The sequence below is a fragment of the Bufo gargarizans genome, chromosome 8 (assembly GCF_014858855.1).
Source record: "Bufo gargarizans isolate SCDJY-AF-19 chromosome 8, ASM1485885v1, whole genome shotgun sequence".
Classification (NCBI taxonomy): Eukaryota; Metazoa; Chordata; class Amphibia; order Anura; family Bufonidae; genus Bufo; species Bufo gargarizans.
The window spans coordinates 99076140-99092081 of NC_058087.1; the positions used below are offsets into that span (position 1 = coordinate 99076140).

Genomic DNA, 15942 nt, shown 5'->3' on the forward strand with positions numbered 1-15942 from the left:
GAGTTTAAACAAATGTTACATGGTCAACATTATTTTGATTTTTTATTAAGATTTGTTGTTCTAGGCCAACACCCCTGGCGTACCGCCCATAGCGGCAGACCACGCAGTTGCTCTGGGGCCCGGGAGTTTAAGGGGCCCAGGCAGGCTGATGGCCCAGCGCCCTTTCCAATTGAAGTACGTCTCCCTTCCTCCTTGGCCCTGCAGCCAGCCTTCCTTCTGCTGTGCTCTGCTGCTTCCCCTGCCTAGTACAGCAGCAGAGCACTGTGTGAGAGAGCGAGGGCCCAGCAAGGTTAGCAGCGCTTCACTGCTCTAATCTCCTGACCACTGACCTGGAGAGCACTGGCCTGCAACGTAGCACAAACTCCATGAGCTGTTGGGATTCCCATGTCTCAGAGGGACAGCAGTGCAGACTGCACACTCTATATGGCCGTTATCTATTCACTCATACGCAGAGTTGTAGAGGGAGAGGGGGGACACACTAGGGTGCTGACGGCTGGTGTTATGTAGGTGTAGCAGGGAGTCAGTGGTTGTGCTGGTGTGTGTGTGTGTGTGAATATATATATATATATATATATATATATATACACACACAGACCTGTTCACAGCTTATTCACCTCACAGCAGCTTCCCATAGACTTCAAACCACCCATAGACATATACTTGAAATTCTGAAGGGGGGGTTCAGTCCCTGCCCCTCATTGCCTTATTACTATTTCTAATAGGGAAATGAGGTGCAGGGCCTGGATTGCCCTCATAATTTAAAAGTATATGTCTATGTATTCTTATTAGTGTTAAGCAGACTTGTGTTTTGAAGTTCGGCGTACAAGGTTCAGGTTATCTAAGAGTTCCGTTATGGATTCCGCTACCACGGACCATAACTTATAGTCTGTGGTAGCGGAATCCATAACAGAATTCTTAGATAACCCGAACCTTGTATGCCGGACGCTAATCCCTAATTATTATGTATGTGTAGAGAGAGAAATATATATATATATATATATATATATATATACACACACACACATATTCACATCACACACACACATACTACTAATTATAACATCTGCATGTATTTTTTATGGGGGGGGGGGGCGCAATTTGTACCCCCCCCTGGCCAACACATTAATTAGCAATATTTCAACAGCCATCTGTAATTTTTCCAGTTATCCAATATGCCACTTTTTTTTTCTGTGGGGGCTAATTTCCTGCTTTCTGTAAAGAAAATTTCTTATAGCCTTTTGAATATGTACATATATCATATCTACATGCAGAACACTAATGGAAAATGTGGATTCTGTAGTTACAGCAAACTACCAAACTGCACTTAAAGGGGTTGTCTTATTTCAGCAAGTGGCATTTATTATGTAGAAAAATTAAATACAAGCCACTTACTAATGTAGTGTTATTATCTATATTGCTTGCTTTGCTGGCTGGATTTATTTTTCCATCACATTATACACTGCTCGTATCCATGGTTACAGACCACCCTGCAATTCAGCAGTGGTGGCTATGCTTGCACACTATAGGAAAAAGCAGTAGCCTATCTGTACTCCTTTGATCCCAGCCACCAGAGAGGCTAACGCTTTTTTTCTATAGTGTGCAAGCACGACCACCACAACCGGAATGTGGTCATAACTATAGGTACAAGCGTGTAAAATGCAATTATAAAATGAACCCAGCCAGCAAAGGAAGCAATATGAATAATAACAATACATTAGTAAGTGCCTTGTATTAATTTTCTCTACATGATAAATGCCACTTGCTGAAGTGAGACAACCCCTTTAACTCCCTATAGCAGTGATTGCGAACCTATGGCACGGGTGCCAGAGGCGGCACTCAGAGCCCTCTCTGTGGGCACCCGCACCCTGGAAAAATCTATGGTGTACCAATATGCCTTAGAGTTTTCCTGCCATTCATCAGCACAGGGCGCGCCATGAACAGCACAGGCAGCGCACTGAATGCAGGCAGGCTATTATAGCTAAATGATAAAGTACATGGAAGATATACTATATTGGACTGTAGTATTCAGGTTAAATTGCCGTGTTGGCACTTTGCGATAAATAAATGGGTTTTGGGTTGCAGTTTGGGCACTCGGTCTGTAAAAGGTTCACCATCACTGCCCTATAGTGAAGTAAAATCTACTCAAATCTGTAGTAATTTGCACAAATATATAATAATGAGGAAATTAAATGTAGCACGTATGTAATCAGAGCTGGTGCTATGATATTTAGGGCTCATGCACTCGGATGCGGACCCTTTCACTTAAATGGGGCCAGAAAAGATGAGGACAACACTCCTACGGTGTCGCACTCTCGCAGTGCGACATCATAGACTAGCATTACAAAATATGTTGTGCAACACATGCCGTCGTGTAGCCCTTAAGAAGGTTGGACAATGGCTGCACTGAGACATTTTGTGGTGCTACTGAATGATTTTTATCTGGTGACCGCTGCAGTGCACAAGATTGCTATAGCACTATAAAATATCTCAGTCTAGCATTAGCAATAAAGGTCAGAAGAATAGAGTCACTTGCATCGTTCTTACATGGAAAAGTTCTGAACCTGGCTGCTCAGTCCAAACTGTACAATTTGGGGAGAATTACCTCGGTCAGGGAAGTGACCAAGGATTTGAGCTCCAGAGTTCTAGACATGAGAGAAACTGATTCCTGACTAAAACCAGATTGACTTCTAGAAGGACATAAAATAGCTGCGCGTAGATGCTCCTAGTCCTGTGATGGCTAACCTCCGGCACTCCAGCTGTGGTAAAACTACGACTCCCAAGATGCCTGCTTGCTTGGCTGTTCTCAGAACTCCATAGAAATAAATGAAGCATGCTGAGAGTTGTAGTTTCAGCACAGTTGGAGTGCTGGAGGTTAGTCATCACTATCTAGTCCAACGTAACAAAAATGGAGAAGATCTGCAAAGATTGCTGTGCAGTAGTGCAGCCTCAAAAGTGAATCTGGTTGCAGCAGGACTCGCACATTTCCTTTACCATGATTCCAGGAGGATTTTTAATTTATTTTTTTGCAATTGGGAGGTCACAGCCGCTGCAACTTGCAAGTTGTGCTGCAACATCATTTATTGTGAGTCTGTACTGCTACACAGGGAACTTTGGAAGCACAATGTTTGTGTTGCCATCACTATCCCCAGCATAAAAGGAGAAAATCCCTAAATACAGGTGGGTCAAGACTGTAGCATCATATTTCCCAAAATGAATGCTGTAATTGTTATAATTGCAAACTGTTCCTCAATATCTACATAAGCCCCAAGTTTGAAAAAGTTTGTGGGAAAGTCCCAAAACTGCAGGGCGGGTGTGTTATCAGACTGAAGTCGTAATTATTCTTGCATATTGCTTTCAGACAATGTTGCATCCCATTTCCTCATCTAACAGTATGTAGATAGAAACAGAATATATAATGTGGCTGTCAGCTTGACGAGTGTCCTGTAAGAGATTCTGAGGATGTGCTGAAAGAAGAGATCCTTCTTACATATTTGGTGCTGGGACTATTGCACAGACTGCTTGACACCCGAGTAATGACTAGGGGGAAATTTATATAATGTTTCATGTTTGATAAATTTGGTGTTTCTTTAAACACGTCACTTTTGTCTAGATATAATAGAAAATTCAACACTCTCCAAAGGTAATGCAAAAGTGAAAATGTATTCACAACTGGCTGTTACAACCGCACCCCAGCAGTTGTGGTACACTGCAATACTGTCTACATTATTATATCCTGCTACTACCTCTCCTGATGAAATGTCAGTGCCTGCCGATAACTGACACAGAAACGCGTTGAGAGACACCAATATCGCATACTGTAGCTCCGAGTGATCGAGCATATGCGATAACGAAGTTGGCAAATTGGGGTCCATACTGCTGACTTTGCCCAAAGTTTAACATTAAGCTGCTGGGCTGACAAGATGCTATTTTAGCACAAGAGCACTTTAGTCCAGCTTTTCCATTGCATGATGGCTGTTGTGATGTGTTGTTCACTCCAGCATAGAGTTAAGGCAGGCCTTTACTCATAACTGTCTCATTTGCTGTTGGGTTCTTCTAGCATCCTAGCATTAAACCTCTGCTCAACATTGTTTGCCCTGCTGGAACAAAGTACCACAGTTCTGTGCAATCGATGGATCCATGATTGTTATATGAGTCAGATCCTAGATACATGTGACCTATGGATACACAGCTCATCCTGAACCCATTGCACTTTCCACTGTACAGGACGTCTAAGGTACCATCTGGGTTCGTCAGAAACATATCCCTCTAAAGGGTCTTTCACATTTTCCCATACAGTGTTTCCTGATTTTTTTTTTCCCCCACACTGGGATATTTTGTCCGTACTTTAACTATTCTATTTAATTAGCTGCCTTTTTAATTGGAAGATTAATGGTTAAGTTTTAACGCTGCACGTCTAGGTGATCCTTCACAACTGGCTGTTATTGGAGATGAGTGAATTTTTGAAAAGTTTGATTCGATTGATTTGCCGTATTTTACAAAATTATTTGCTTTGTGACTAATTACTTTGTCACAAAGCATTTTTATTTTTTGTAAGTGCAATGACAGGGAGCTGTGATAGCGTTCCCTCCCCCCCATCATTGTACCCCTCAGATGCTGCGTGCATACATGATTGCGGCATCTGAGTGTAAAAACAGTGTAAAATGAACATAAAAAAATAAAAAATGTAATTAAACTCACCACCTTCATTTGCACGCGACAGGCTGGCTGCCGCCATCTTGCTTGAAGATCTGGCGCAAATTCTCGCACTGCATGAGATGATGTCATCACGCATGGGATTTTGGCCAAGATCTTCAATCAAGAAGCCCATTGCAAGCGAATGGAGGAGGTAAGTATGAATTATTTTGTTTTTACTCTATTTAAGGTTAAATTGATTCGCTAACACAAAATACGAGGAAATTCGGCTTTGAGGCGAATCAAATTTATCCTGAAATTCAGATTGAATTCTACTTCCTGGGATTCAATTCACTCATCTCTAGCTGTTACTCCAGTTTTTTCATATGACCTCCCTACTGAAGTAAGATTGCACCTTTTCTGTGACTTTTTCAAAAATAATGATAGTGGCATAAAAAATAATCACAAAATGTTCTACATTTTGACACCAGCATTCTGACACAAGTTCTTCCTACAGTACTTATTATTTTCTTCCTGTAGTTAGAAGTGAATCTTGCAGCTTCATGTATGACATCTAGTTAATGTCTGCTTATAATGCCGTATAATGACATTCTTGCTTACTTGAGTAAGCCCCCAGTATGCACTTGATGAAACAAGTCTGAAGAGGGTGACAGATGTAGTGTTTCTTTTTCAGTTAAGCATAACAGGGGTTGAATATACACCAAATTCTTGGAATACCTTTATTCCTCTATCCTGGAAGAAGTAAATGCTAAGAATAATGGGGTTTATTGTTGTAATGACATATTCATGTACGCTGATATGAGGAAGATCATTTTTACATGTTTACTCTTGTAGTATTGAAGACTTATTGGTGTACTGTTCTTGTACTAAGTGGGTGGCAGAGTTTTGTAGAACTTCCAGGATCTACAATATGTTCTGGTAAATGTCATTGTGTAAGTATGTGCTCAGAATTACTTTGGCAATGCTACTCCCCCCATCATGTCTCCTGCAATACTTAGTCAGTGCTGACCAAAAAGCTAGTATTTCTTAACCGTTAGTGACTAACGATATGCTTTTTTACAGCTGTCACTAACTTAGGTTAGACTGCGGCCCAGTCTAAGTGCTGCAGTGAAGAGCAGGAGATCATCTCCCATATGACAGTCAAGCTCCCATTTTAATGGCCTGGGTCAGCAGAAGCTTTGGTCTGGACCATTTAACCCCTTAGATGCCCGATGCTCTTAGCGACTGAAGCGTCTAAGTGGGCTAGAGGGAGGAGGTTCTCTCTCTCAGAAATTAACACTCTTCAAATAATATTGCACGGATGCCAGTATCTTTGCATGGCAGCTGGGGGTCTAATCGACTGTGCCGCTGTTTATTGCTTGTTCACCACCAAAGAAACAGAATAAAGAGTGTTTTGTATCCCTCACGCAGCTTTGTAAAAATAAAAGTTATGGGTCTTGGGAAACGTTGAGGCAAAAACACTTTTTTTATGTAAAAAAAAAAACAAGAAAAAAACAATATGTATTTGGTATCTCTGCAATTGTACTGACCCAGAAACAAGTTATCATGTAATCTATGCTGAAAAATGGATGCCACTAAATTTATAACCTAAAAACTCTGGGGCAGTAGTTCTGTTTTTTTTTCCATCCTCTGCCCCCAGAAAAAGTTAAAAGTTAATCAGTAAATTATATGCATCTAGAAATGGTGCCTTTAAAAACTACAACTTGTCTCACACAAAAATACACAAAAAAAAGCCATCATATGGCTACACTGATAAAAAAAAACAACAACGTACAGCTCTTGGAATGTGACGATGAAATTATAAAAAAAAAAACTTGCTTGGTCACTAAGGCCCAAAACAGGCTGATCACAGTGGGATTTTATGTGCTTATTATAATAGTCTTAAATTCAAACAACTTTTATGTTTGCTCCTTATGGCCTGTTTTACTGCTGTTAATTTATTGAGGGTTTGCATGTTCAAGTCAAGCTCCAGTCATGCACATTAAATGAATGTTTATACAAGACGGTTTTCTCACCGTCTCTGTGTGGCAACAAGTTACAACATGGGATTTTGAATGAAACTGCAGTTTTGAGCATCAACACTTGATGGCAAAAGTGTCCCATAAACGTTTGCTATCTCTAATTATTAGTAGCAGTGTACAATACACAGCAGTAATTGTTATCATTTTAGCTTTAAATCTGCATTATATTATGATCACACTACTATATGCATGTATGTGCATGAATGCAGTTCCTTTGTTTAGATCTACATTGTGTTAGTGTTGTTCATTATGTTGAAAGAGGTGAATAGTTCCTAGTAGAAACATAGGGGACATTTATTAGGACTAGCATTTCCCATGCCAGACTGAAGTCCCTCTGCACTACTGGAGGAAGCGCCAAAGTTATGTTGAAGTGCATGCCTCTACATAAGTTAGGTGTTTCCTCTAGCAGGCTGTGCGACATATTTAACTCTGTCAGCAAAAGGGAGCCAAAAACTTGCTTTAAAAACTGGCGTGTAAAATTATTAAAAATGAGCCAGGGCTGTCGGCCCACCCACTTCCCTGCCAATGCCATGCCATCTTTCCTCGTTACTCTCTGGAAAAGTAGTGCGAGCTGGACAAAGTCGCAGATTTTGCTGCAAAAATGCAGTGCAACAAAAATCTGTGCCTTTAATATGCCAAAGTGGCATATATTGGTTAATAAATAATACCTATAATTGTAAAAATGCTGGTTATATGCTGTAAAACTGTAATGTTACAGACTAATATCCAGACTATGCAGCACAGACAGCAGCTAGATGAGCTGGGAGTGACTGTCTTGGTAGGTTGTCACAGGTGGAGCCATGCTAACTGCGTGCATACCACAGCTGCTGATGGGTGAGTGGGGGAGGATCCATAGAGTGAAAATGACCATCAAGGCCATCCTATAGATGCTCAATTAGGTTCAAGTCTGGGGAGTTAGTGGGCTGGGTAGTACTTGGAAGTCTTGGTCATGCTCTTCCAACCAATGTCAGACATTTCTTGCCATGTGACATGTCGCATCGTCTTGCTGGAAGATCCATTTGCTCCAGGGAAGACAATCAGCATGTTTGGGTGTACTGTACGTTATCTGCAAGGATGAATGCATAAAATAATCAGTTGAGAATGCCTTCCACATCGGTAAGTTGTCTCGGTAAATGCCACAAAAACATTCCCCAGACCATAAGTCTGCCAGTAGCTTGTGTTCTTCCAGCAATAGTTACAGGGTTTTTGTGTTCTAATGTTCCTCACCTGACATGCCAACATCCATCCATTCGATAAAGCAGAAAACATGACATGAGAAGGAAACCCTTTGCCTCAAAAATTAATGTAAGCCTTTTCTGCTGACGCAACTTAGCTAGCAGAGGAGCAATGACCATCCATCAACTTTAGAGCCTTCATACGCAGTAAGGTTCACTGAATTGTTATCTTAGATACATTTGGTAGCCCCTGGTTCATTATGGCAGTGAGCTGCTCCACTTTAGCATGAAAATCCGTCCTTGCACACCTTTGTAGCCGATGTTGATACACTTTCATCACAGCAGCACGCAAACCGTTCACAACATGTGCAGATTCAGAAATACGGCCACCTGGAAGCTGGCCCGGAAGCCAATAATCATCATATTTGCTACTCTGATAAATTGCCCCTTTTACCCATGTCAGCAATGAGCGATTTGTGTGTAGACAGCATATTGCACACCTTATATACTCCCAGCATGCCAGCTCACGACACATAACTTCTTAATGAACTATGCTCTGCCCATGTGGAAAGTAGGAGGTGGTCATAATAATGTGACTCGACTTTATATAATAACATTAAAGTGCAAAACAGATTCCTATGCAAAAAAATGAAAAAAAGTGTTCAGACAGAAGGCAAAGCAATCAGAAAAGGATAAAAGTTACCTGTATAGAGTTATCTGGGAGCTGTTGCCAGAACCCTTCTTCTCCAACTGCTTGCATAGACACAGAGCTTTGGTTCGGCAAATTAAAATGCTGTTTTTCTTTTGTTGATCCGAGACTCATCTCCAGACCTATGGTACTACTCTTAATATGCAAATTAAACCTTTGGTGCAGTGAGGGAGTCACCATTATTCTTGTTGCACCAAAGGTCTATTCCTTTCTGTGGCCAGCCCCCTGTCAATGAAAGCAGCCAGGGAGAAGCTGGCTACAGAAAGAAGTGGAGCCTGGATGCAACAAGAACAATGGTGATGCCCTTAAGTGCAATGGCCTAAGTTGCATATTAAGAAAAAGTATCAGAACTCAAGCATGAAGCCTTGAATCACCAAAAGTGCATTTGTCAGGAAAACCCTTTTAGGAACATGATCTGGCAATTAAAAATTTGATGCAGACATTTTATTTTTTATTATTATTATTTTATTTATTTTATTAGTGTTTAGAAATAGAAATGCTGCCAATAAGTTATCAATTTATAACTGTTATTTAACTGTACTGTGTTAGTACTGGTATTTAGTATTAACTAATAATCATATTTTCTAGACATTTCAGAATAAGACAGTAGAACTTCTAAATTGAGATCTTTAAACCCTGGTTTGAACTATAGCTATTCTGCTATATGAAGGAAAACATTTTTTTTTTGTTTTGGAAGCTACAGTACATTGGGATAGTAATAAACAAATACATAACACCCCCAACCCTTTCTAGTCTACTAATAAAAATATACTCCACCATTAAACCCCAAAATGCCATGAATAAGTTATTATTTTAATTTAAAACTAGTCCAACATTTCTGCCCTGAAAGGTGAACAAACATATTACTTGTAAAATATATCTTCCTGTAATCTTAGCTGCTCTTTTGTGTCCATGAAAATTTATGCTCTGCCATACTCCAGCCAACTTATTTGATGAACTCTGAATATTTTCCATAGATCTGGAGATTGATTGGGAGAGGGCAGAAACATGTTTATTAATGGAAATGTGCCACTTCTATTATATACAGTTGGCATCGTTTTAAGAGAAAAATGAATGTATACATTAAAGTGTCAAGTCCTGCTTCAATGAGCCATGTGCCAAAAATGAGGATGAGACAGCAGTCTTTAAGTGGAAAATGTGAGAAGAGCAGACGGTATTTTATGTTTTAGTTGACGGCATTTATTTCTAATTGCAGTTATGTATTATTTAACTTACTGTAATATTTACTATTGAGCTTACATCTGTTCATTTCTGTTTTATATAGGAAGTACTACACAACTGCAAGTTACACAGGATATCATTTTGTGCTGATGATAAAACGGACAAAAGGATTTTTACATTCATATGCAAGGATTCAGAGTCTAATAAGCACTTGTGTTATGTGTTCGATAGCGAGAAGTGTGTAAGTATGCCAGATGTTTTAGGGCGTTTTTTTTTGTCTTACATGGAAAAGGTTTGGCTTGGCTGAAGACTAACGCTTGGAATGAGATGAAATCTCCAGATGTTTATCTTCATTAATGGCCCCAACTTGTCATGAGAAAACAGATCAAGATGTTTCATTTGTATTTCTTCCCATGCACAGCTTCATGCAGCTTTAAATGAAGGGTTCTTGCCCTTTGTCTTCTTGTGTAACTTTTTTCACAGAAGTTTAAACAGTTTTTAGCAATACAACAATGCAGAGGAAAAATAGGTTCAAACTGTTTGACCATTCAGAATAAACCCTAACAGACAAGTAAGCAGTTTATCTACATACACACTTTAACATGTAAGCATATTTAGATTACATGATTGTGCCCTTGCAAACCTTAAATAGAAAATCTTTTACTTGTTCTCTGACTTTCTTCATCAGAACTATGTTACATACAAGAACATACTTTTTCAGTAAGTAGTTCAATGTAATATAGACTAACAATATAGATAATAAAAAAAGCTGAATTTGAACAAGTCAACATCCACTAAATAAAGTGTTGTTTAAGGGACTGAACTGAGGAAACCCTTGTATACTGTAGGATACCACTACAGCTGTTACTGAGAGCAGAGGGGAGGGTCTGTGAAACAGCTCAATTCAGATAGCAGAAAACACTTCACAGTGAAGCTACTCTCCAGTGCATTTAGGGTTGAAGTAGAACCTGGTAGAATTAAAGATCATATTCACACTGCTCCTGATACCAAATGCTCCACAAAGGGTAGCTTTGGCCTGTTCTCCGTTTACAACTTAGCACTGTCAGCAGTTTTATAGGGACAGGCTCCCTTTAAGGAAGTAGATAAAGCTCCCTTAGCCTATATACCCCAATTTACTTTTTCAGTATTTTGTGGTCCGTTTTTAACTGATCTGTTCCGTTTTTTTGTTTCCATTGTGTTTCTCTTTCTGCTCCGTTTCCCTTTCATAGTTCCGCAAAAAATCTCTGTATGGTTTCCGTATGCAATCCGTTATTTGCGGATCGCAAACAGAAACATACATTTTTTTTTTTTTTTTTATATAAACTTTTATTTTATTTTTTTTAGTTATCATACAAAAAGATACATGACAATATACCATTTACAATGCAATAAGATCCAAGTGTCCGTCAGTTCTAGTCCATAAAGCATAGTTAAATATGATTTCATGCAAATACCCATAATTAAATAGATATTGACCAAACTCAGATAGAGGTCTCTCTGCCTGAGGGGGAAGCAGGACCCACCCGGCATTGAAGGGTTTAGAATTACAGATAGAAGGAGACATCTTATTTATTATAATTATCTCTATACTGGGAGGGAGCATAGGCCCGAGGCCCGGGGGGCCCGCCAAGCAGCGAACACGCACCTGCCACGGCCTCTCTCAGACGTAAGCAAGCGCCACGGACAGGACCAAGACCCGTGGGGCGAGTCCTCTGATACACACCTATCCCATCTGGGGCAGGCTCATAGCGATCTTTAATCGCACCCTTCCATAGAACCGGAGAAGAACAAAAGGGGGTCCAGCAGTCTTCTATCCCAGTGGTATAAAACCCACTCCCAGGATTTCCTGCCTCATCCCCATAAAGTTGGATTAAATGATAATAGCCTGTTTAAGCATAACTCGCATGGGTTCACCGCGGTATCTCGTGAAGAGAGGACACAAATCAAAGTGTCACTCAACAATCTCCAGCACTTGAGAAGACAAGAAAAAAACGTAACCAGCCAGCACTGTCTCATTAAGAGAACCGTGCCCAGCATAAGCTCCAGTTCATTAAGAAGGGACAAATGACGGGACCCAAACCACACCCGAGTCAGCTCACTGCCCGTGGTAGAAACTCACGTCCAAGAGAAAAAGCCGCATCCCGGGTCCCACCCGATGCCCGGACCCCCCAAGGTCCTGAGCCCCGAACCCTCACCAGAATATTAGTCCATAATTTAGATTAATCAAGAATTAACCAATATCCAATGCCGGTAAGTCCTGCCGGCCCCCGGCATTTCAAAAGATGCTCCATTATAGCTTCACATTCTGCATTAATACATTGCATACAAACAAAAAGCCGGACAAATTGGATCTTCCCCCAACAAATCCCCTACCATACCCCCCCCCTCCCCCCACCTTGCAGAGAAAAAAAAAAAAAAAAAAAAAAAAAAAAAAGATATATATATATATTTAAGACATTGCCGGACGGCGAGATGACGTGAACACAGCACGTCTCGCTCTCCCGCGCCGGCCTCTTCCCCTCAGGCTCCCGACTCACCCGATCAGCTGACTAGCTGATGTTGCGTTGAAGTATTGAGCGGCGCTCCGCGCTGGACGCGGCTCCTGGATCCTGGATCATCTCACCTGCGGCTCATCGGTGGTTGCCGGACGTGCTGACCCTCCGTTGCTCTTTTTTCGCTTCCAGTCCTCCCTCCTGTTCGTGTCTGATTTCAGCTGCTTCACTGCCCCAGGGACCTCCTCTCTCCTTCCCTCGTCGGCTGGCTTGCTTGCTCGGCCCTTGCCTCCCGTCTGCTTCCTCCCTTTGGATCCGGAGGTCTTACCGCTTTGCCTACGGCTTCTCCTCTACTGTTTGTCTGCCTGTAACCTGGACTGTCGGCCATTCCTGGACCCCTGGACACGTGAGAACATAGCCTTGGTTGACTTTATTTTTTACATAGCGCTGGTTTCTGTGTTGCTGTGTTGCTGGGAGGACGTATTTTTTTTTTTTTTTTTTTTTTGCTTTGCCTTGTTTTTTCCCGTTTTCCTTCTGCGGGATTAGATAGGGGGGTGAGGAAGCGGTTAAAAGGGGGGAAAATAAGGCGATAAGGAAGCTATAAGGAGGTTTAAAGGAGAACATAAGCTGGGAAAAAGAAAGAAGCAGCGGGGTGTGAAAACAACAAACAGGAGAAAAAAGGGGAGAAAAAAAAAAAAAAAAAAAAAAAAGGGGGGGGAACATAAATAATCTGGAAATTAATAAAAAAGGGAGAGGGCGAACGGGGGAAAGAAGGGAAGAGAATGGCCCCAAAGCGACGATCAGTGGACTCCTCGACAACTAAATTGGGGTCAAAAACACCAGAAAATAAGATCGATAAGTTTTTGAAATCACCATTCCCTATTGAAAAAAATCCATCTAAAGTTAAAACCTCTGTTAATGTGAAGAAAAATGTTAAAACGCCCCAGTTTGAGGAACCCTCTGAAGACGGATCAATGGAGGCAGACCAGGAGGCGGTAGAGGAGGGATCTTTAGCACAAACGCGAACAGAATATGATCCATCGGTATTAGATAAGATCCTTTCCGCCGTGGAAAACAACGGCTCCCTGGTGCAGGGGATGTCCACTCAATTGGGTTCAGTACAGAGTGATATCACCCTAATCAGGGAAGACTTAGTAAAGATCCGGGATCGAGTTCTCAATGTGGAAAAAACTGCTGCTTCACTGCAAACCGAGATTGCCACATTAAAATCCCAAACTCTGCTTCTCGCCTCAGAAAACCTAGTGATACAACATAAGCTGGAGGATCTTGAGAATAAGTCAAGGCGAAATAATGTCCGTATAATTGGCTTCCCAGAAGGGGCTGAGGGCCGGCAGTTAGAGGAGCAACTCAAAGATGTCGTTATACATAATCTAGGCAGCGAGAATTTTTCTCCCATGTTTCAAATAGAAAGAGCTCATCGAATTCCAGGAGGAAAATCTATTCCAGGGAGGCCACCGCGTACAATTTTAATGAAACTTTTATTGTCCGTTGATAGAGATATGATATTAAGAAGAGCTAGAGAATGTACTCCCATTGAATATCAGGGCTCTAGGTTGCTCTTTTTTCCTGACTTTGCTCGTCAGACTCAGGAAAAGAGACGCAATTTTATAGAGATAAAGAAGCGCTTGGCGCTAAAGGATATCAAATATTCTCTACAGTATCCAGCGAAATTAAGAGTGATCTATAATGGGACTTCCCTGTTTTTCGAGACTCCACAACAAGCGTTAGACTGGATTGATCAAACGGGCATCTGAAATTGCGTAATATTATGTTTGAAGGGATGCTGGGGGGTGGGGCTTGGCTGGGGGAGAGCGGCCGGAGGTTAGAGGTTCGCTGATTAGATCGGGCGGATCAATGGAGAAGGGGTTGGGGGGTGGGGGGGGGTTGGGAACTCACCTTGCAGGCTGGGGTTTTTTTTTTTTTTTTTTTTTTTTTGGGTTTTTGTGTTTTTTGTTTTTCTTTATTTTTTTGATTGATGTCTATTAGAATTGTATCTTGGAATGTCAGAGGGCTCGGGGAAAGGGTTAAAAGGCAAGCTATTATGGATGCAGTAAAGAGATACCTTCCAGCAATTATATGCATAGTAGAAACTCATCTTACTAAAGAAACCCTGCGCCGTCTGACGACGGGATGGCACTCCCAGTCTTATCACTCCACTTTTAGCGGATCTTCTAGGGGCGTTTCAGTCCTGATTCATAATTCTGTAGATTTTATCCTCATAAAATCTCATATAGATGATCAGGGCAGATTCATTTTTCTACATGGTAAGCTGTATGGCCATAGTTACATTCTGGCCTTCTTTTACATTCCCCCTCCATTCTCAATGTATCCCTTGACTCAGCTATTGCTTTTTGCCGAAAATAGATCAGAATGCCGGTTAATCCTGATGGGGGACTTCAATGCGGTTATGGACCCCAATAAGGATAGACTTACGTTAGATGCAGACCGGGGGAGGAACCCCTGCAACTCCTTGCTGCCCCAGTTCTGTTTAGAGGTAGGAGTGGTAGATATATGGGAATACCTCGGCGGAGGAAAGAGAGTATACTCCTGTGTCAGCAGGGGGGGGAGAGCAATGTCTCGGATTGATTTAGCACTCACTAATGAGAGCAATTTGAGCAACATCAGCAAGATCCGATACGGAGTACGAACCGTTTCGGACCACTCACCCGTACTAATTGAGGTTCGCACTGGGGAGAATAAGGACATAAGGGGGCTAGGATTCAAGTTGAACCCATATTGGCTTGCCGTTATGGAGAATCCTCAGTCTATTACATTATTGATATCCTCCTTTTGGGAGGTAAATTTTCCCTCTGCCAACATCAATGTAGTATGGGACGCTTTGAAAGCGTATTTAAGAGGGATCTTCATCAGTGAGATTGCTGCAGCAAGGCGAACATTTAGGGGTAAAGAGGAGGAACTGGCTAAGATCGCTATCCTTACCAATGAATGTTTTACCAGTCAACCCACGGAACACAACAGGGAAGAGATGCAGAAGGCTAGCTGTTGCTTGGAAAAGTATTTAGTAGAGAAAGCAAATCATAGAGTATTCTTTAAGGGGCTTAAATATTTCTCGGAGTCCGGACGTCCTGGTAAGCTCTTAGCAAGAATAATTTCTCAACAAGATAGGAAAAATCAATCCATCACTTTAATTCGAAATTTAGAGGGGGAAACTATAACAAATTTAGAGGGGATTAGGGATGCCTTCTTACAATATTTTGCTCAGATATATAGACCCCCTCTCGATACGACATCCGAACTGGCGATGCGATTCTTGGAGAAGATTCCACTTTCCACTTTGAATGAAGTTCAGGTGGAATTTTTGGAGGAGGATCTGTCTCTTTCTGAGTTGAAGGAGGCTTTGGGGTCTATCTCGGGGAGCTCATCGCCAGGGCTGGATGGCCTCCCATATGAAGTTTATCGTAGGTATGGTGAGACGCTCCTCCCGCAGCTACTTGAGGTGTTTTCCCAAGCGGCCCAGGGAGGGGGCTTGCCATGTTCTATGATGGAGGCTCTTATTGTTCTGGTTCCGAAAAAGGATAAAGACCCGGCAGAATTGAGCTCCTATAGACCAATTTCTTTATTAAATACCGATGTTAAGCTACTATCAAAAATTTTGGCTAGGAGGCTCTCGCGGGTTATTTCCACTATTATTCATCCAGATCAAAATGGTTTTATGCCAAGAAGGGGCA

General features: G+C 41.5%; 1 protein-coding gene across 9 annotated transcripts in view; it reads left to right on the forward strand.

Annotated features, from left to right (window-relative positions):
• The window catches only part of GULP1 (GULP PTB domain containing engulfment adaptor 1), a 1095073-nt gene that overhangs the window by 672696 nt on the left and 406435 nt on the right, over window positions 1-15942 (forward strand). For all 9 annotated transcript variants that reach the window (XR_006391011.1, XM_044302630.1, XM_044302637.1 and 6 more), the window contains one exon: window positions 9844-9981. Coding sequence is in view for 8 of the 9 variants with exons in the window: in XM_044302630.1 (XP_044158565.1) it covers window positions 9844-9981 (138 nt within the window). In the remaining variant the exon portion in view is untranslated. The remainder of the gene's footprint in view (window positions 1-9843; window positions 9982-15942) is intronic.